This window comes from Fistularia commersonii, chromosome 1 (assembly GCF_037954325.1).
Source record: "Fistularia commersonii isolate RoL2024-O1a breed Wild chromosome 1, RoL_Fcom_v1.0, whole genome shotgun sequence".
Classification (NCBI taxonomy): Eukaryota; Metazoa; Chordata; class Actinopteri; order Syngnathiformes; family Fistulariidae; genus Fistularia; species Fistularia commersonii.
In genome coordinates this window covers 7,319,358-7,340,719 of record NC_141284.1, presented here as the reverse complement: position 1 = coordinate 7,340,719, position 21,362 = coordinate 7,319,358, and the positions used below count along the sequence as shown (strand labels likewise).

General features: G+C 42.1%; 1 protein-coding gene across 1 annotated transcript in view; it reads left to right on the top strand.

Annotated features, from left to right (window-relative positions):
- The window catches only part of LOC147237277 (cadherin-2-like), a 121,794-nt gene extending 102,327 nt beyond the window's left edge, over positions 1 to 19,467 (top strand). Inside the window, exons 13-16 of the mRNA XM_086146359.1 lie at positions 489 to 722; positions 6,926 to 7,065; positions 12,942 to 13,103; positions 19,121 to 19,467. Coding sequence (XP_086002485.1) covers positions 489 to 722; positions 6,926 to 7,065; positions 12,942 to 13,103; positions 19,121 to 19,327 — 743 coding nt within the window. The 3' untranslated portion in view covers positions 19,328 to 19,467. The remainder of the gene's footprint in view (positions 1 to 488; positions 723 to 6,925; positions 7,066 to 12,941; positions 13,104 to 19,120) is intronic.
- The last annotated feature ends 1,895 nt before the right edge of the window (positions 19,468 to 21,362 follow it).

Below are 21,362 nucleotides of genomic sequence, written 5' to 3'. Positions count from 1 at the left end.
TTCTTAGTCTTTTTATCCTTTGGGATGGCATCGCGTTATCTCACCATACCATCCTGCAAAGCAAAATTCTAAGCACTAAAAACTTGCAACTGCTTTTCCTACGATGTCTTTCTTCATTTGTATTTGTGATCTTGAATATTGTTGATCTCTAGAATGTGCTTTGGCAAATTTACAGAGCCACCCTCTGCTCGATTTAGGCATTTAAAGTAGTGAATCAGAGTAATTGATCCTTTATTAATCCCCGTGGGGAAATTCATTCTCTGCAATTAACCCATCATGGCTGCCGTTGGCCAGCACTAGGGGAGCAATATCTTGCTCAACAACACTTCGACACACTAGGAGGAGCTGGTAATCGAACCAAGAATGTTCGGTGCCAAAGACGATTGCTCTACTTGGTGCCCCACAATCTTGTATCAAGTGTGTATCAATCTTTTGAAATCACAGAAATCTTTTCCTGATCACATTCCTCATTTCATCTCCCCCATCAGGCGAGTACGCCCAGCTCCGTCTGAGAATTGGCTCGCTGGCCCACGGTATGTACAAGGTCCCCATCATGATCACCGACTCCGGCAATCTGCCCATGTCGAACACCTCCTACCTGCGGGTCAAGGTCTGCCAGTGCGATGATCACGGCGACTGCGTGGACATGGAGCGGATCATTGCCGCTGGTCTGGGAACCGGAGCAATCATTGCCATCCTCATCTGTATCATCATACTTCTTGGTGAGCCTCACACACAAACACAAACATGTCCAAAAAGCAGGGACATGGGCTTTTATAGTGGCGGTTCTTCAACTCCTCAACAGATTTTTTTCTTCATTTTTTTTATTTTTTATAATAGCAAGTAAAATAAGGGTCCTTTCCTACAGTGAGAAATTACTTTTTTAACAATCTAAAATATGGAAAAAATAAAATAATAATAATGTCAGACAGGCCAATGAAATATCTAGATTAGTCAACCTACTATATTACTGTAAAATTTCTAAAGGGGGTTGAGTGCCATGTGAGTGTTTCATAAATACACATAAACCTTCCGAGTTGCTTCAAAATCAATCTCACTCAAAATGGACAGCTGCAACTAATATGAAACAATGAAACAAAGTAGTCATACATACCAAAGTAGTGGTCGAATGGTCCGGCAATATTAAAAATCAAAATACAACAGTGATGGAATATCGTTATGCAACAACAGTTATATCCGTGGGTCAATACAGAAGTACAAGTGTGAGCCATGCAAGTGAAATATCACTTGTACTTTAAATGAATGCCTCCGTGTCTGATAAAATGCTTTGGTAAGAGGTCTTTGGTTTGGCACACAGAGCCCAGGTTGAGCCCAGCCCATCACAATCAATGAAAATGCAGCCTGCAGACAAGAGGCAAAGTGGAGGGCAATTATTAAACCATCAATTGTTTTGTTTTTTTTTCTCTATAATGAGCCCTAATGTGATAACAATCACTACAGGTTTCATGGTCTACCTGGTGTAGGTCTCTGTCCTGTCTTCTAGAGGGATCCCCAGCATTTAGTCTTCCATTTAAACCTCACTGATTTCCTTATGCAATGGTGGTTGGTGGAGCAGGCATTGAGCACAATATTGACTTATTGTCACTTTGACATGCAACCCCTTGTCAAACAGCGCATCCCTGATGGCCTCGTGTGACTGGAACACACAAAAAAAATTGAACATTGTACATTGTATATCCTGCATATTTTGGTAAGCTGGTGTTTTGTAAAGGCAGAAACAAAGTCAAGGATGAATTGTTCTCAGGATAATACTCTTTAGAAGGTGGTTTGTTCGAAAACAAACAGGGGAAACCTGGGGGGGTTCTCAACGCCAATAGTTAAACTATGGGTGCATGCCCGGTTACAACAGCCAACGGTGCAGGTTAGTGTCACACAAGAACAATATTGCACAACTATTCATACAACGGAGTTCTCTAACACAGAACCACAAGAAGCTCCCGAAAGTCATCATACCCTCAAAGGATTCTTGGGTTCCACCAGCCAGTCTCCTCACCACACGCCACAATAATATTTTTTTCCTGGTTGAGAAACATGGTTAAGCCTGCACATCTTTCAATGATATAGCCGTACTCATTCGCACCAACAGAAAAACTGGAGTCTTCAATTTGCCAACCCAACCTGATTAGACAGCAGGATGAAGCCAAAAGATCTGGAGAGAACTGGCGCAGGATTGTACTTTTCTTCTTTTTTTTACCACCAATTTGATAGCCCTGCTATAAAATATTCACCATATCAATGCAACTTTTTTTTTTCAAATTAATTCCAAGTACCACCATTGTTACAGGTATTGCATCGACCCTCTTGTTAATTTCAGGCATTTGACTGAGTGCACTTAAAAAAAAAAAAAAAAAGTTGTTATTATGCTCCCTTTAAGAGATCATTTCATAAGTAGCATCTCATTGATACGAGAGGTTTGTTTTTTATTAATTTTTTTTATATTTTTTTTATTCAGTGTCATACCATATCAAGAACCCTAACTGCTGTTTCAGGGGATACGTAGCCATTGTGTATGAAAACACTCTGCCAAAACAAGCTTCGTGTTCAAACAAACGTCAAAACGGGCATTAGAAACGCACTCCAACTATTTATTACGGCGTCACTTATCGTAAACAACTCATGATTCATTAATTCTACCTCAAGTCATTGGACTAACTAATCGGACGAATGAGGCCATCTGCAATAGCACCACGTATGTGTGTGTTTTGTCACTGAGCCGCCTCTGTGATGTATTTTGACTCATCATAGATCTGTTCTCAGGGATGCTATCATTTGTGCAGGGTCTTGGAGCAACTCAGCGGGCTGCTTTGTCAGAGGTGTGTATTTGAAGGCGCATATGCTGCTTTAGAGAAAACAAACCACTTATCTTGCAAGCACAAGCTGAGTAGTGGTTTTCTCTTTGTGTTCGAGGATGCGAAGTCTAAAGTAATGTCTTACCTCTTTTGGCTTTGTAGCATCGGAAGCAGCGGAACAGCGCTGTGTGGGTTCTTTTTGTTTTACACGGCCCTGTTGCTTTGAAGCTGACGGCGAGAAAAATAGCCTCATCACATTTTCCTGCCTTGACTGTACCAGTGATGACATCGCTTATAGATGCATTGTCTGCTGTTTTACATCTAGGCTAGAGTCGTTTCAACAAACATCATCTCGGGCTTTGTTGACAGCAGATTAAAAATATAATATAAGCTGAGAACAGAGGATATCTGTGTGTGTGTGTGTGTGTGTGTGCAAATATGTGTGATTTAAATGTCATTCATGACGGATAGATAGATAGATAGATAGATAGATAGATAGATAGATAGATAGATAGATAGGTAGGTAGGTAGGTAGGTAGGTAGGTAGGTAGGTAGGTAGGTAGGTAGGTAGGTAGGTAGGTAGGTAGGTAGGTAGATATCATTGGCCAAGAGGCGAGGTTCAACTTGGAATGGTTGCCTCTCAATTACAGGGCCACATATAGAGAAATGAGAGAAAAACAAACATTCACACTATCATTATCATTATTATTGTCATTACCACTAGTAGTATTAGTAGTAATAGGACTAGTAATAGTGATTTAAATACATTTGTTATGTAAAATATGTGGGCATTTCCTTGCGGATCTTATGGCTACATTTCATCCCGACCCTGAAACATCACCATAGAGAGAGGGAACTACTTCCTGGCCTGATTCAAGCCGAGTACAGAGACTGATTTAAAACCTTGTGCTGATTTACCTTAAAATATTCAAAAGAAGGCGCACTTCTGCTTGGAATTTCGTTTTTGCTATTTATTCTTCTTTTGAGCAGAGCCTACAGAAGCCAGAAAGACCCTGAAGGTGAATTTAATTTCTCATGTTGTTTTATACCCTGTTAAATAAAATAAAGTTAACACCTAAACAGCACAGTGTACCTCCAAGTCAATCACACTTCTGTGAAATCAAACTGTCCACTTAGGAAGCAATACTGATAGATAGTAAATTTCACATGCTGTTGTGCAAATGGAATAGACAACAGGTGGAAATTATAGGCAATTAGCAAGACACCCCCAATAAAGTAGTGGTTCTGCAGATGGTGACCACAGACCACATCTTAATTCTTGTGCTTTCTGGTTGATGTTTTGGTCACGTTTGAATGCTGGAAGTGTGTTCACGCTAGTTACGGAGGGTACAACCCACAGGCTTCCTGCTGACGGTCCCCATGAACCTTTGAGCAACACAACCTTTCTTTTATCTGGACCGTGAGACTGCATGACTGATACGTTAACGTGGGCTTAAGGCAGCTGTTGCTTCATGTTGACTGGGCCCAGGAGGCCATCACTGTTTTTTTAATCTTTATTTTTTTTTATTTTTCTCATCTCTAGCATTGTCATTCGGTTCTGTCATCACTAAACATGGCCCACAATTTCAACCACTGCAATTTCCCAGCTACAATAGAACTATAATTTCATTTGACAAGGCATAACTAGTAATGATGACAAAGTGTGCAATGACAGAAATTTGTTTTAGTACAGCCTCCTGCAATCATATCACTGATTTACATTTGTTTTCAGACATTTATCTTCTTGAACAGAAGCCAAAAAGCAATTATGGACTCCAAACATCATTATCATTCATTTATTATTTATAGTTATTCGGTGGTTTACTATTAATGAATGAATTGTCAATAATTTAATTGTCTTTTTTCCCAATTAGCTAATCAATTTTCATTGTATTAAGTTCAAATGGATAAAAAACAAACATATCTTCTGAAATATAAAAGAAAAAACCCAGAAGTAAGCTGTTTTTATGTACTTTCGTAGCACTGAAGGAATTGTAGTAGTTTATCTGTTTTTTTCCGAGTGACAAAACAATGGTCATACAATCAAATTCAATACGCATGAAAGCAAAAGAATCAAGTGAATCATCTAAATTATAAGAAAATTATCCAAAAGTCAAATTATCCAAATAGTCATATCACTATTATGATGATGGTTTTCATTATTGTTATTATTATTATCGTTATTATTGTTGTCAGCAGCAGTATCAGCAGTATCATCAACAGCATTATCATGTTGTAGTACTTACTCTGAAGTGCACTATCAATGAAAGAATGATAAATAGTATACTAATTGTCCCTATTCCTGAATAACTAATCACCTTTCATATAATAAAAATCAAAAGCATTAAACCTTATTTATAAATTATATTGATCTGAAAGAAAACACCCAAATGTCAGTTAAAAAAGGACACTACATACAATGTGTTTAGGCAGTCGTGGCATTTTTATACACTACTTTAAACTTCTGGTCACTTTCGCAGCTCAGGTCACCTCCCCCATCCCACCTCTGCCCAGCACACTCAGTTTGAGATGATGGTTAAAAGGCAGCTTTACTTGAGTTTAAATTTGTGCTGCGCAAGTATCTGTCAATTTAAAATGCCTGCATGTCACTTGCCACTCCATATAAGATGTTACAAAAATTTGCGTCAGTCTTCAGTTCTTCACTCTAAGTTTTACTATTTACTACAAGTATCAGGGGGTAGTCAGTGACATCAAATTGGACTGGGAAAACAACACTGATGCCCTGCACGAGAAGGGCCAGAGCCGCCTCTATCTGATGAGGCTACTGAGGTCCTTTAACATTGCAGGACCATGCTTAAAATGTTCTATGAGTCTGTGGTAGCAAGTGCTATCTTCTATGCTGTGGTGTGCTGGGGCAGCAGGCTGAGGATATCGGATGCCAATAGACTGAACAGGCTGTTCCGCAAGGCCAGTGATGTGGACCCTCTGACGGTGGTGTCAGATCGGAGAATGCTACACAAGGTGAAAGTGATCCTGGACACCGTGACCAACCCACTCCACGACATGCTGGTCAGGTACAGGAGTTCTTTCAGCTCCAGACTGATCCCACCACGATGCACCACCGAGCACCATAGAAAATCATTCCTACCGGCAGCCATCAGACTGTATAACTCCTCACTCTGAGTGTCAGACACTTGGCGTCAGTTGGCTGTCGGTGGAATCATCATGTGCAAGAATTCTCCGTATGTGCAATTGTTCCATTGTCTTCTGTGCAATAACTGTTTTACTGTACAACAACATCTACTTATACACAAAATTACTACATGTAATCATATACATGTACTTGTAAATACACATGTATATATGTTATGTATATTTTTGCATACCTTTAACTTTATTTTCATTTATTTATTTTGATTTTTACTGTTCTTTTTATTTTATTTTTATTATGCGCTATTTCATTCTTTATTTTATATATATATATATATATATATATATATACATATATATATTGATCCTTCCCCACTTGACTCTGTTGCAGGAGCTGCTTTCAGTGAAAATCAATTTCCCTTGGGAGATCAATGAAGTATTCTGATTCTGATTCTGATTTCACAATTTGCAAACATTCTCTTTCCATGAGGAAAATATTTAGCTTAGTAATTATCATAAAAAAATAAATGTCTGGGTGCCAATTAAAAGACTGTAAACTAACAACCAACAGTAATGCTAATTACACTGTAACAATATTCCTATTGTATTTTCCAAGTGCAATCATAAACAGCTGTTTCCATCACTATTGTTACAAATTTCAAGCTGTTTTCAGCAGAGACCCAATAATTCATAATATTTATCATTATCTTAATTAGCATTAAAAAATGTGGATATATTGCTCAAGATTAAGGCAAAATAAATGTTCTGAGTGTCAAATAAAGGGCTATAAACTTACAGTAATACTTCTTAAACTGTGATTATTATAACACAGATGTAACAAGATCTCAACATATTTTCTGAGGATAATCAGAAACTGTAGCCTCTGCCGCTATTATTACGTGTACCGAGCTGTTGTTCGCAGGAAACCTGCTGAGGCTAGTCACTTGTGACCAGCAGAGGCTTGAATCATCTCCCCTGTGTGTCTTTATCTCCCTGTCCCACAGTGATGGTGCTGCTGTTTGTGATGTGGATGAAGAGGCGTGATAAAGAGAGACAGGCCAAGCAGCTCCTCATCGACCCGGAGGACGACGTGCGAGACAACATCCTCAAATACGACGAGGAAGGAGGAGGAGAAGAGGACCAGGTAAACACACACACAAAGAACGTGCCTCCGCAGGGATGTACATCGCTCCTGATTGGCTTTGCTTGAATGTTTGAAAGCGACAGATTGGCCGAGACTTATCAGTAGCACCACCGATGGCCGAGACATAAATCTGCCTCAAGCAGCACTTAACTCCATCAGCGCTTAATATATGCACAGGCCTTTAACAATTCACGTCAACCGCCGCCTCCCTCCTTCGCACACTCACACACATCCTCCGAAATATAGCGTAAAAACTGACACGCACGCACTCTCAGCGCCTCTACAGTTTTCAATCATCTGTCCTCCAGCTAAGATTAAGTGCGCTACAAAAGAGGACCTCAAAACAGGATTAATTGCTTTCTGTCGGAGAACAATTTCCTGTGTCCCTCCACACAACCCGTCTGCCAGCGCCAAGAACATAAGCCGCTCTCCGTTTCTACCGAGAAAAAAAACATTCGAACCCTCAATGAACTGGACTCGACTGCGTTCCACTTTTCAGAAAAGCGGCTCATTCAAGTGGCTGCCAGGAGAAGCCTCATCTGCTCGCCTGCAGATTTTCACTGGCTAAAAATTCACTCTGCCGACTGATGGGAGTCGTCAGGTGACATAATTTAGCTTGTTTTTTTATAAAACAATAACGTCATAATTTCATAAAGATTTTGACAAAAAAGATGTGGGATCGGATCAGTCACATGACGACAAAAATAAAGTCGTAATAATAGGCCTTTTCAGATTTTCTTTGCCTCTATTTTTAGCCTAAAAAACTACAAAATCGACAAAAGTGCATCTTTCCATACATTTTCCCCATCGTATTTTCTTAAGAAAAAAAGAGTTCTTTTTCGACGATTTTATCGTAAAGTATTTCTTTAAAACAATACATGCAATAGTGCTCATTTAAGTCTTTATTAGGGGAGGGATCGCTCTTGTGACGTTACCGCATTAATCTCCCAATAATAATCTTTAATTTTTCACCATTTCCCCACATTACGTCATATTATCAGGTAATTACAGTTTAAAACATACCCTTGATATTACAGATTGATTTTTAAAACATTTAGGGATTTCTCACAATGTAAAATATTAATTAGTTCTCATAATATAACCGAATACTCATTAAAATTATAACTTTGGTCACATTTTTGTCATATCTGTGGCCTTTATCATTACATTGTTCTTGCATTTCTCATGTTATTATGTATCCGCATAATGATAATAATAATTTAACTTTTTTTTTCCCTCATCACAATATACTTTTGCCTTGAAATGTGAAAACCTCAAAAAATAATAACAAAAATTTGAATAAATTGCCATCAAAACTTGCATGCATTAAGCATGAACACAAGCACACCCTTCCAATACCTGTCACCTAGGTATTCGTATCACCGATAATTTCCAAGAAGCGTGGAAAAAGATATCCAGATGGTTGTTAATCCACTTCTGCTCATTACAAGTGCAACGCTAATGGACTTGCTCTACTCATTCCAGCTATTTTCACTATGCTGACAACAAATGTGAAGTGCGTAGCATCAGATTGTTCTTAGTTCCGTTACGTCTTGTTAAAGGCTGCAAACACTAGCTGTGGTCTTATACTGCGCATACCGATGCTCTTCAGAGTCTTACCTATGGACCTTTCCCTTCAGTAGCTCTTGCTAACATATTCTGATTACATTTATATTTTGCCTAAGCCAATCTATGTTCACTAAATGGCCCTGACCCAACCTTGACTTGTTTAAAAATTCTAAAATGTGGATCTGTGCCCTTTCCGGTCTGAAGTAAACACAACTGAACTTGAAGTGATTGAAGTATGGCCATTCAAAGATCAAAGGTCACGATCTTGAGTGATCATAATTTCCCGGAAAAATTTAGACTTATTTGTTGCTCGGAAATTCCTTCAGAGAATAAGTTCTGTTTCAGAACTTTGAAAAACATTCATGGGATTCTTTTAAAGCCATGGTGCACATGGTGGCTCTTCTTTGAAATGGCACAGAACTATAATTCTGGAAAAGCACAAATAGAACCCGCACCAGTGGGTGGAAGCAGATAGCTACAGAACTGTGATTCTAATTATTATGCGTGAAGTGAAATCACAACGGTGAATAATTCAGTTTTTTTATTATGAGAGCATCGCGGATCCAGCGCTAAACAAAAGGGCTGTTACGCTTTATTGGTTGTATCGAGTTCAGGGCTTGAAACAATAACATTGGTACAACAGTAATAATATATGAAGCAACATCTAATGATCCTGCACGTTGGGCTTCAACTCAATAGACAAGAGGGTAGCCTCCCTCTGCCTTCAGGTTGGGGGACAGGTACTGACTGTTGTTTGTGGCTATTGTGGCCATGCGCCCAACAACAGTTCAGCTTACCCACACTTCTTGGGGTCCCTGAGGGGCTGCTAGAGAGTCCCCTTACCAGGTATTCCTTCGTTATACTGAGAGACTTCAACGCTCACGTGAGCAACGATAGTGTGACTTGGGAGGTTGTAATTGGGAGGAACGGCCCCCTTGATCTGAACCCGAGCAGTTTTTTGTTATTGGACTTCCATGTTCGTCACGCATTATCCATAACAAACACCATGTTCAGGCATAAAGGTGTCCATATGTGCACTTGGCACTATCACACCTTGGGCCACAGTTTTTTGATCGACCTTGTGGTCGTATCGTCGGACTTGCAACCGAAGACATTCGGGTGAAGAGAAGGGTGGAGCTGTCAACTGACCACCACCTGGTGGGGAGCTGGTTACGATGGTGGGGAAAGATGCGGGTCAGATCTGGCAGACCCAAAACATAATGTGAGTGTCTGCTGGGAATCCACTGGTGAGGGATACCTTCAACTGAAGAAGGAGTTCTATCGGGCGTTTCTGGTCTGTGAGGCTCAGGAGGCAGCTCAAAGGTACCAGCAGGCCAAGCGACATGTGGCTTTGGTGGTTGCTGAGGCAAAAACTCAGGCATGGGAGGAGTTCAGGGAGACCATGGAGAACGACCTCCGATAGGCGTCAAGGAGATTCTGGTCCACCATCCGGCGGCTCGGGAGAGGGAAGCAGTGGTCTTTCAACACTGTGCACAGTGGGATCGGGACACAGCTGACCTCAAGACGAGTAATTGTAGATTGGTGGAAGGAATACTTCTTGGACCTCCTCAACCCTGTCAATAGGCCTTCCAATGAGGAAGGGGGAAGGGGGGTTGAGGTCCTCATGGATATGGATGCTGTAGAGGCTGTCCTGGCTGATACGCTTCTGCAGCATTGCGTGGACGTTGGGGACAGGGCCACTGGACAGACTGGGGTAGGGGATTGGAGGGAGTGCACCAACTACAGGGGGATCACACTCCTCAGCCTCCCTGGTAAGGTCTATTCAGCAGTGCTGGAAAGAGGGTCTGCCAGGTCGTTGAACTTGGATCCAGGAGGAGCAGTGTGGTTTTCGTCCTGGTCATGGAACAGTGGACCAACTCTATGCCCTCAGCAGAGTCCTTGAGGGGTCATGGAAGTTTGCCCAACCAGTCTACATGTGTTTTATGGACCTGGCGAAGGTATTCGACTGTGTCCCACGGGCAACCATGTGGTGAATAGCTAGGAGTATAGGGTACCAAATCCAGACATATGGGCTGTTATGTCCCTGTATGATCAGTGTTGGAGCTTGTTTCTCATTGCCGGTTGTAAGTCGGACCCTTTTCCAGTGCAAGTTGGACTCTGCCAGGACTTCCCTTTGTCACAGATTCTGTTCATAACTTTTATAGACGGAATTTTTAAGCCCAGCCAGGGCGTCAAGGGGATCCGGTTTGGTGGCCGCAGGATCGAGTCTTTGCTTTTTGCAGATGATGTGGTTCTGCTGGCTTCATCAGGCCGTGATCACAAGCTCTCACTGGAACTGTTTGCAGCCAAGTGGGAAGCGGGTGGGATGAGGATCAGTAGTTGGTCAGGATGCCTCCTGGATGCTACCCGGGTGAGGTATTCCAGGCATGTCCATCTGGGAGGAGACCGCGGGGAACACCCAGGACACGCTGGAGAGACTATCTATGTCTTAGGGCTAGCCTGGGAACAACTTGCGGTCCCCCCAGAGGAGCTGGACTATTTGTTAGGGGAGAGTGAGGTCTGGGCCTCACTGCTCCAGCTGCTATCCCCTGTGACCCGACTCCGGATGAGCGGGGGAGGACGGATGGACGGATGGATGGAACATGTAGAAGCAGATTGAGTTTCATAGTGTCAGAGTTACACAATTTTTTTTTTTTTTCTTTATCAATTCCATTTAAACGGGTTGCTGCTCAACACAAGTTTCGAGTGGTTAAATCAAAATTTTAAGTTTTGATTTAACCACCCATGCATATAACCCTGCTCTGTATAGCATAGCTTACAATAAACTTTGGATTCAAAGTTAAAATCTCCAATGAAGTTTTTTGTTTGTTTGTTTTGTTTTTTCTTCCACTTCTTCTTCTTCTTCTTCTCCTCTTGGCTTTTCCCTTCAGGGGTTGCCAAAGCGAATCAACCTCCATCTGACACTATTCTCTGTTTCCTCCTCTCACACCAACTGCCTTCATATCCTCTCTCACTACGTCCATAAATCTTCTCTTGGTCTTCCTCGAGACCTCCTGCCTGGCAACTCAGATTCCAGCATCCATCTACCAATATAATCACTATCCCTCCTTTGTACATGACCCAACCATCTCAATCTGGATTCTCTGACCATCTCTCCAAAACATCTAACATGTGCTGTTTCTCTGATAGACTCATTCCTGTTCCTATTCATCCTGGTCCCTCCCAAAGAGCACCTTAGCATCTTCATCTCTGCGACCTCTTGCTCTGCCTCCTGTCTTTTCACATCATTGTAACAGTTTCTAGTCCAAACAGCATTGCTGGTGTCACCACTGTCTTCCACGTAATACCCCTGACACATTTCTCCACTTATTCCAAACTGCTTGAACCTGTCTCTTCACCTCTTTTCCACACTCTCCATTGCTCTGGACTGTTGAACCCAAGTACCTGAAATCCTCCAACTTTTTGATCTCCACTCCCTTTAGCCTCACCGTTCCACCACTGTTCTTCTCATTCATACACATATATTCTGTCTTGCTGTGACAAGCCTTCAGTCCTCCCCTTTCCAGCGCATAACTCCACCTCTCTAGATTTTCCTCAAATCGTTCCCTGCTCTCACTACATGACAGATGACAATGTCATCTGCAAACATCGTAGTCCATGGAGATTCCTGTCTAACGTCATCTCTCAGCCTGTCCATCACCCCTGGAAAACAAGAAGGGACTCAGAACTGATCCCTGATGGAGTCCCACCTCCACCTTCAACTTTTCTGTTACCCCTACAGCATACCGCACCACTGTCTCACAGCTAGCATACATGTCCTGCACCAGTCTAACATACCTGTATTTCTATGCCGCTCCAGATTTCCTCATACAATACCAGAGCTACTCTTGGCACCCTGTCATATGCTTTTCCCAAGTCTACAAAAACACAGTGCAGGTCCCTCTGGTCTTTACTGTATTTCTCTATTAGCAATTCAAAGCAAATACTGCATCTGGAGTACACTTTCTAGGCATGAAGCCATACTGCTGTACACAAATGCTGATTTCTGCTCTCAATCTAGTTTCCACTATTCTTTCCTATAGCTTGATTGTATGGCTCATCAACTTTATCCCTCTATAGTTGCCGTGATTCTGCACATCCCCGTTCTTAAAAATGGGCACCCTCACACTTCTTCAGTGAAGACACCGGCCTGTGTTGCCCTGAGGCTGCATTTAAACTTCAAAGAATAGTTATCTTAATAATTAACCCAAATAATAAATCAACAAATGAATTGGTATCAAAATTAGGTATCAGATTGTGCTTTTACAAACTGGGGTTGGCACAACAGTTATGTGCTTGTTTTCCAGGACTATGACCTGAGTCAGCTGCAGCAGCCCGACGCTCTCGAACCCGAATGCGTGAAGGTGGGGATCAGACGCCTGGATGAGAGACCTCTCCATCACGACCACCAGTACCCGCTCCGCTCTGCCGCCCCCCACCCCGGGGACATTGGAGATTTCATCCACGAGGTGTGACATTTGGGGTTTAAGTGTGGAGGTGTTCATAATTTACAGATATATTGCTGAGATGTATAGTTTTGTTAAAGATTGAATAATTAAGAAATGTCAACCAATAGTTCAAACCAACCGAGCTTCTATCTGCCCCAGCTAGACAATTCCAGTCAGTCATCGCATCTGGGTGGTATGTCACTGAAAATTTTTTATCCAATCCCTGAACTTTTTATGAATCTAAAAAAAATTCCAGGACGCACAGTTTTCCTCAAGGTGCCACAGGATTTCTGGGAGCTGAAGAAAAATGATTTCCTGTTTGTGGCTATTTAGCGTTAAAAACAACCCACTATGAGCACTCGTACCCACAATTTCAGAATTAATTTGTCCCATGAGTGTTGAGGACTGGTTGTAAAGAAAAAAAATTAAAAACCTGGTGTGCCTAAGAAGTGTATGTGCGAGCACACAGCGGCAGAGAGTGAAGGGCACGAAAGCAGAATACAGTGTGTAGTTGTTAATTAGCTTTGCTAATTGTCAGGATTATCTGGCCTCAGACGTAGCCACAGCCTAGATACCTAATTGGAGGTAAATCCATTGAGTTTAGTTAATCTCATGGACTGGCTCCAGGCCCGTCCATCTCCTTGAAAGCCAATTCTGTTGGGGTGAGTGTTTGTGGGGTTTGGGGGGGTCCATGCCAATGCTGGAACCCAACTTCAGATACAAACCACCACCCACTCTGGAATCCTGATATCTGACGTGGATTGCAAATATTTTACTTTTATATTACACACATATATATATATATTCACACACACACACACACACACATATATATATATATATATATATATATATACACATATACATATGCATACACATATATTATATATATATATTGAAATAGATAACAGACCTTTGTCCAATTGTCCTTGAGCAAGATATGAAACCACACATTTATCATTATGAGCTGGTAGGCACCTGGCACTGGGGCCAATCTATGTGTCTGTGTCTGTGTGCTATGTCTATGTGTTCTGTGTTGTGTGTGCTTCACCCAGAGACTGAGGCACTATTTTTCTAAATTCAGTGCGGCGTCTGCAGTGTTGCGGACGCTGTACCGGTTCGTCATGGTAAAGAGGGAGCTGAGCCAAGAGGCGAAGCTCTCTGAGGGAGCTCAAAGTAGAGGCGCTGCTCCTCCGCATAGAGAGGAGTCAGATGAGGTGGCTCAGGCATCTGGTCAGGATGCCTCCTGGGCGGATTCCGGAGGAGGTATTATACACCACAGGGAAGACCCGGGACACACTGGAGAGACTATGTCTCCAGGCTGGCCCTGGAAACTCCTTGAGGTCCCCACAGAGGAGCTGGACCATGTGGCGAGGGAGAGGCAGGTCTGGGCCTCACTGCTCTGGCTGCTGTCCCCAAGACTTGACTCCAGATAAGCGGGGGAAGATGGATGGATGTAAGCAGCCCTAAACCCCTAGAAGTCCATAAAATCAGCAGGAAAAAACCCGCCTTCATAAGTGTGCAAGGCTCCGTCAGGGAGCCCAGAGCTTAAAGAGCCCCCTGACCCACATTCAATTCTCCACACACAAGCTTAAAGTACATTGGGAAAAATACATAATTTTGTCCCTTTTTATCCTTGTCACATCTCACTTTGCTATACCTTTAAAGCGTCATAAAGGCGTCAGAGGCTCTGAATTAGATTAATCAAAGCATCTAATGAGTAGGTTCTGGTCTTGTTTCAATGGGACTAGTAACGTTCCTCACAGCTGGAGGTGCCACTGCAATTTGGGTTGTCAATCCCCCCATCCACCACATCCATCTGACAAGCCTATATTGTTTCTGTTTGTCTATAGTTTTGGGGGGGGCAGGTTGGTTGTGTGTGTGGCTGCATAAAGACATCTGCCAAAGCACAGCTATGAATAATGAGCCAGAGCTGTCAGACATGGCAAGCCGATCTAGACAGCTTAATCCAACAGACATGACAAGCCGATGCTTCCCGCCCTGCCTCTCCCCCTTTGCGTTAATTCTCTCCTCCCGCAGAGTCTTCCCTGTGATTGCGGCATCTTTGGAGGGGGGGGGAGGGGTGACAAAGGGGTGACAAAGCAAACGTGTTGGCAGCTTGTCAAATTTTAAAACCAACAGGAAAGGAGAAACAAACAGGCTAAAGGTGCATGGAAGGATACAGTTTCTTGTGGGAAACCACAAAAAATGTACATTTTCAACAATTTAACTTTTTACAGTTCATACGTTAATACAGTCCTTTAACTGTTGCAAAGATGTACTTATCAGTTTAAGCGGTGCCGTGTAATCGGACAAATCTCCTCCTAGAGATCTAGGCGGCGCCTGTCCAGCCTGACCCAAATCTTCCTCCCCCCTTATACACTCCTCCATAATCTCTCCTTTACCTCCCCTCCCCAACCCCATCACTCCCTTCTGTCCATCTCCACACACACACTGATCTCCTATGTCTTCCACTCTTATGCCTGGCCTCTGGGGACCAGGGATAGGACGTGGTGGGAGTACTGTAGAGGTTGGAGAGGGCCGGCGTGTGATAGCAGGTTTGACATTTTGAATTCCCGGGTTGTTTAAGGGAAAATGTATTTAGCTCCTTTTTCCAAGTTCTGAATGGGTCTGCAAGGGTCATCACACCTGGATCTCCAGGATTTAGCGCTCCTTCTCACTCTCTTATGTGTTTCGCTCCCCCGTGGATACGTCTCTCTGCCACCTCGCCGTACAGCATCTATAGAAGTATTAGGAGATTACTGTAATCCCATGGCAGATATCTGGAGACTTGTGGCTCCCTTGGTCGTAAACTCATGGTCAGAGGCTCAGTGTGGTACTGCATTGAAGACGTGTTCCCCCATCCATTTTTAAAAGGCAAAGAAGGCGCTTATCCAGGAATATGTCAGAAAGTCCTTTTCGTGAAACTTCAGTAAAGGGGCTTAGCCTCAGAGTTGGCACAATAGGCAATGTAGGCAAAGGCTAAGGGCCCCATGGCCTCCAGGTGGCACCTCAAAAATGGGGAAAATATATAGTTTCAATAAAATTACATAGAAACGAGTATTTACTACTAATTACTATTGACTCTTAAAATGGAAAAGCTCATATTGTTTCAAATGTAGACCAATTCCCAATTAATACAATTTCAAATGATAATATCAAAAAAGCCCCTCCCCCTTGGTACCTCCTCACTTTCTTTGGGGGGGAGGCAGATTTATTTATGTCACACCTTGTTGTATTTATAATTTATTGATTGAATCAGTATTTATTCATTTACAGGATTTTTTATTTTATTGTGTGGATGTGCTATATTCCAGATTTTTTTTTTGTAATTATTTGTAATTTTGTTAAGTATGTTAATTGAATTACATGTTTTCTTGTAAATGAAAGCAGATGGGGGGGAAAACTCTGCTATTTGATTTCTTTTGTAAGCATATGTCTTGCACCGAAGGAGGGGGAATGCTATATAAAATCTTGCTCATGGCCACACATTGAGCAAGGCCGGCTCTGTTTAGCCTGACACAAAAAATGGCAGTTCAATGGCAGATCGGAGTCAGAGTTATTTGGGGGTGGCGTGTTGCAGGAGGTTTACACAAATCATCCTAACCCTTTACTGGAAAGTACTCTTTTTTTTACGAGATGTTTGTTCAAAGGGTAGATAACAGTAAAATACATGTACTGCGGCTGATACACGCCATGTCATCTATGTGTGTTTGTGTGAGGGTGCGTGTCAGTTTAAAACAAACCATCAAAGTGTTTTCCCGCTGCCCAAATATTGCTTGAAGAAAACCATGTGAGCAGGAAACGGTCCGCACATTAATCTTTTTTGCAATCTCCAAAATCATTTTAAGAAAGAACACAATGAATGTCTCATTCATTAATTTGAGATTTTGAGGCTCTGCCTTAGATTATATTTTAATCTCCTAATTTGTGAAAACAATTTGAGACGAAGTTGATTGAATTTGATCTTTTTTTTATTTAATCAAAAACATGTGAGGATCATAGCGTTAGATATTTGTCTGCACCGAAATTTGAAGACCATAGATACTGTGGAATTTCCCTCAGCGCGCTTAAGACACTTATAAATCAAATGAATAAATTTCAACACAGAGAGATATTTATTTGTAGAACAACTGATACCTACTGACTGAAATTCTGCCATCGTAGTCAAACCTAGCCAATGAATGTGCAGTGTGGTGTTTTGCCAAGTCAAGTCAGATTTTATTTTTATGGCTCCTAAATCGCAACAGAATTGTGTCACGACCCAACACAATCCCGTGAACAAGCACTTGGTGACACTAATGAGGAAAAACTGCCATGGAAGAAACTTCCCTGTTCAATGTAAGTGGCCTTCTGCCTCAACCGGTAGTGGTAGACAGAGAAAGAAACAGAGAGAAGTACAGACATAGAAAGCAAGACTGGTCAAATGACGAATAACAATAACTTTAATACTCGTAAAATAAATAAATGTGTGGTATCTGGCAAGACCTCCGCCATAGATCCAGCCACACCCCCTTAGAGATTCAATGGAAGAGAGGAGGTTACTATCATGCACTGATACTGAGACATAAGTGCGGATAGGAAGAGTGGGAGGAATAAAAGAAATGCATCATGGGATATCCCTGCTTTCTCATATAGAAAGGTTTTAAGCCAAACTGGGGTTGGAAGATGGCTCAGCAGAAGACAGTGTCTGACCTGAAAACACTTTAACATCTGGGTTGGAAATTGCCAACAGCTGACCGTACATCAGTGTGTGCCGACCTCAATCTTGGATTTAAACAAGAATATTCATCCAACTGTCTGAGCCACATTTAATGAAGTGACAGGTAACGACTTGGACGTGGCAAATATCCAGTATAATAGTTGAACCTCAGAGAGAAATGAGTCCGGAACTCAGTGCGGGCTCTGACCCTGGTGACCAGCCAGACTGTCAACATTGACTTGGGTTTGTGTGTTTATTGAGTAATGAAAGTCCAAATCCCAGGCAATGGCTACCAAGCTGAACTAAAACCCTCAGCAGATCCAGTGAGGTGACGTGTCTCAGAATTCAGCGAAAATATGTGAATGCACAAATGTAACACAGCCTCTTAAAAAAAGTAGAAGATGGATGTGTACATCACTGATCAAACTATTAACTTATTCTCAAATCTCCCGTTTTTCTACCTCTTATTCTTCTTCTTCCTCTTCTTCTTCTTTCGGCGTTTCCCTTCAGGGGTCGCCACGGCGAATCAACCACCTCCATAGAACCCTATTCTCTGTATCCTCCTCTCTCACACTAACTACCTTCACATCCTCTCTCACAACGTCTATAAATCTTCTCCTTGGACTTCCTCGAAACCTCCTGCCTGGCAGCTCCAATTCCAGCATCTGTCTACCAATATATTCACTCTTCCTCCTCTGTGCACGACCGAACCATCTCAGTCTGGCTTTTCTGACCTTCTCTCCAAAACATCTAACACGAGCCGTCCCTCTGATAGACTCATTCCTGTTCCTATCCATCCTGATCACTATTATTTTTTCTTTTTGATTTTTTTTTTCCCAGTCAAATATTCCTGTGTTCTCACAGCGTGGCAAATCTGAGGCTGTGCTGTTCAATACAGGGTTTTATTCGCGGAAAGCTTATTTGTTTGTTAGTTTCATCCATTTGTTTGTTTGTTTGTTCATTTATCATCCAATGTCCTCCCACAGTCCAAAAACATGCTGTACAATCATTGGAGACCCTTTATTGCCTAGACCTGTGAATGAATGAGTAAATAGTCTTACAATAAGTCTCTACATGTGATCCTTTGATCGCCAGGTCTGAGGTAAACTCTGACACTTGCCCAAGCCATAAGCAATATTGACCATGAATGCATCAATCAAATGTCTTTTTTTCTTGCTTTTTTTTTTTTTTTTTTTCATAGAGCAGTCAGGTTATTTGGACAATAATAAACAGAAATGAGCTTTATGAGTCACTTTTCCATGTAAATGTTATGTTCCTCTGACCATAGTATTAGCAGGTGCTGTGTGTTGACCCCACTCCTTTTGTATTCCCCCAGGGCCTGAAGGCGGCCGACAACGATCCCACCGCGCCTCCCTATGACTCTCTGCTGGTGTTTGACTATGAAGGCAGTGGCTCCACTGCTGGCTCCCTCAGCTCCCTGCACTCGTCCTCCAGCTGCGGAGACCAGGACTACGACTACCTTGGCGACTGGGGGCCCCGCTTCCGCAAGCTGGCCGACCTGTACGGCGGAGGGGACGACTAGCACCCTCCGGCAACCCCCCGAGTTGTTGCTGCCACCAAGCCCTGAGCTCAAATACCCTGCCAGAGGGTGATTTAACGGAAAGGATATGGGGTAAAAGCGGGGTTTTCAAATGGGGGAGCAGTTTCAGTATCACCACGGACAGCTTGTAAAGAGACTCCCTGCCTCTCAAGGACAGTTTGATAACACTTCAGAGACCACACTGACTCCCGGCCAAACAGGGGCCTGGTAGCAGCAAGGCTAATTGACATTATCGGATAGCGATAGAAGCCTCCCCCGTGCTTAGCGGAGGAGGGATGTTATGATGGTTAAGCGCGATGACAGCCATGCTAACAGACGCTCATTTACACTTGAATCTCACAGTACATGAGCACTGGGGTCAAACGTGCCTTTTTGTACATTCTTTTGATTGTGTTTTCCATTTTGGATTCTGTACTTCGCTTAGAAAAAAGCTCCCTGTGTTTTTTTTTTTTTTTTTTTTTTTTTTTTTTTTGCAGCAACAACTTTATGATCACTTGGCCGTGATAATGAGTGATTGCGTCTGTCTGTCTGTGTGTTTTCCTACAGAGACAGGAAAACTGGATGGACACTAAAGGGCAAAGGCGTACCTTTGGGATCCTTCAAGCGGAAATAAAAACATAAAAAAAAAACCATCATCTAACTTAACTGTACAGCTCTCGGTGGGAAAGGCTTGTGTTTCCTTTTTTTTTTTTTTTTTTTCTATGTTTTCCATTGACTCACTTGAGGTGTGTGTTTCTGGAAAGAAATATAAAAATGAAGGATTTCAGCAGTGCACGCTTCACACTCCATTCCCGGCCTGTCTCCTCTCACAGCCACCATTTTGAACATGTAAGAGAGACTGTCAGCAAAACCCGTGTCCGGAGCAATGTTCAGTACCCTCCCATTGGTCCCCACGGGAGGGAATAACGCATTATTGGTCGCAACTAACGCAACTGTCTTTCCTGAGCCAACAAATCCTGTAGAGCTCAGATGTTTTCATTTCCTATGCCAGAGCCTTTGAATCAATCGACAGACCGTTCTGCGTCCTGTGTTTTTTTTTTTTGTATGCTTACATTAAAATTGCTGTGAGGGGCCCCCCCCCCCCCCAAAAAAAAAAAAAGTCACAAAGTTTAGAGAGACATTTGACGCCATTCTTCCTTGCCTAACAGTCCACGGAATGGGAATGTGATTGTTTGAGTCACCCCCAAATTCTCAATGTGGTTTTCAAATGGCAATTTTTAAATTGGATGTAAAGCACTAACTTTGAATTCTCTGTTCAACTACTTTGGCCTTTAATTATTCATGCTTTCCTTGTGAGGAAACATTGCAGCGACTGAGATGATGGTCTGTCTCTGAATGTATCAGCCCCAGTCATCTTCTCTCATAATTTATGAGTCTAAGAACAATAGATATACTTAATCTGTCTTTATTCACGTATAGATTATCTGCTGTCAATGCTGCGAAGGTCTGGCTTTTGCATCATGAAAATGGGCTGCACCTCCCACACCGGGATGTAATGAGTCCACATCACATCTCTTAGCATGGACAGCGCCCTCCTCTGGACGCAGTTGTCTTGAGCAGTCGTGGAAAGGATTAAGTGAAATCAAAAAATCTTGATCGTAGTAAAAAGACCATATCTTCTCGCTAGGGGCCCTTGTATTATATTAGCCTGCTTACCAAGTCTGTTTTTTTTTTTTTTTTTTTCCAAGGATGCAATCAAGTTCTTGATGGCAGATGTTGCAAGTACAAGAAAAAAGCAAAGGGGATGACCAAGATTGCTAGATTCAACTTGTGATATTGTGAAGGTGAAAAAAAAGAAGAAACTTACTATTTGATTTGGCCATTTTGCATTGAGTTTGATCCCACGAAGAATTTACTGGTAAAGAAGGTTCCATTTGAACTGAGCATTTTTGTATTTATTTATTTTAGCCAATCTCATAATCTCAAAGAAAAGAGTAAGAAACTAAACGTTGGAATATTAATTGCTATAAAACATCCATCTATGAAAGTATTTTTTTTTTTCTTTATAGTGAAACAA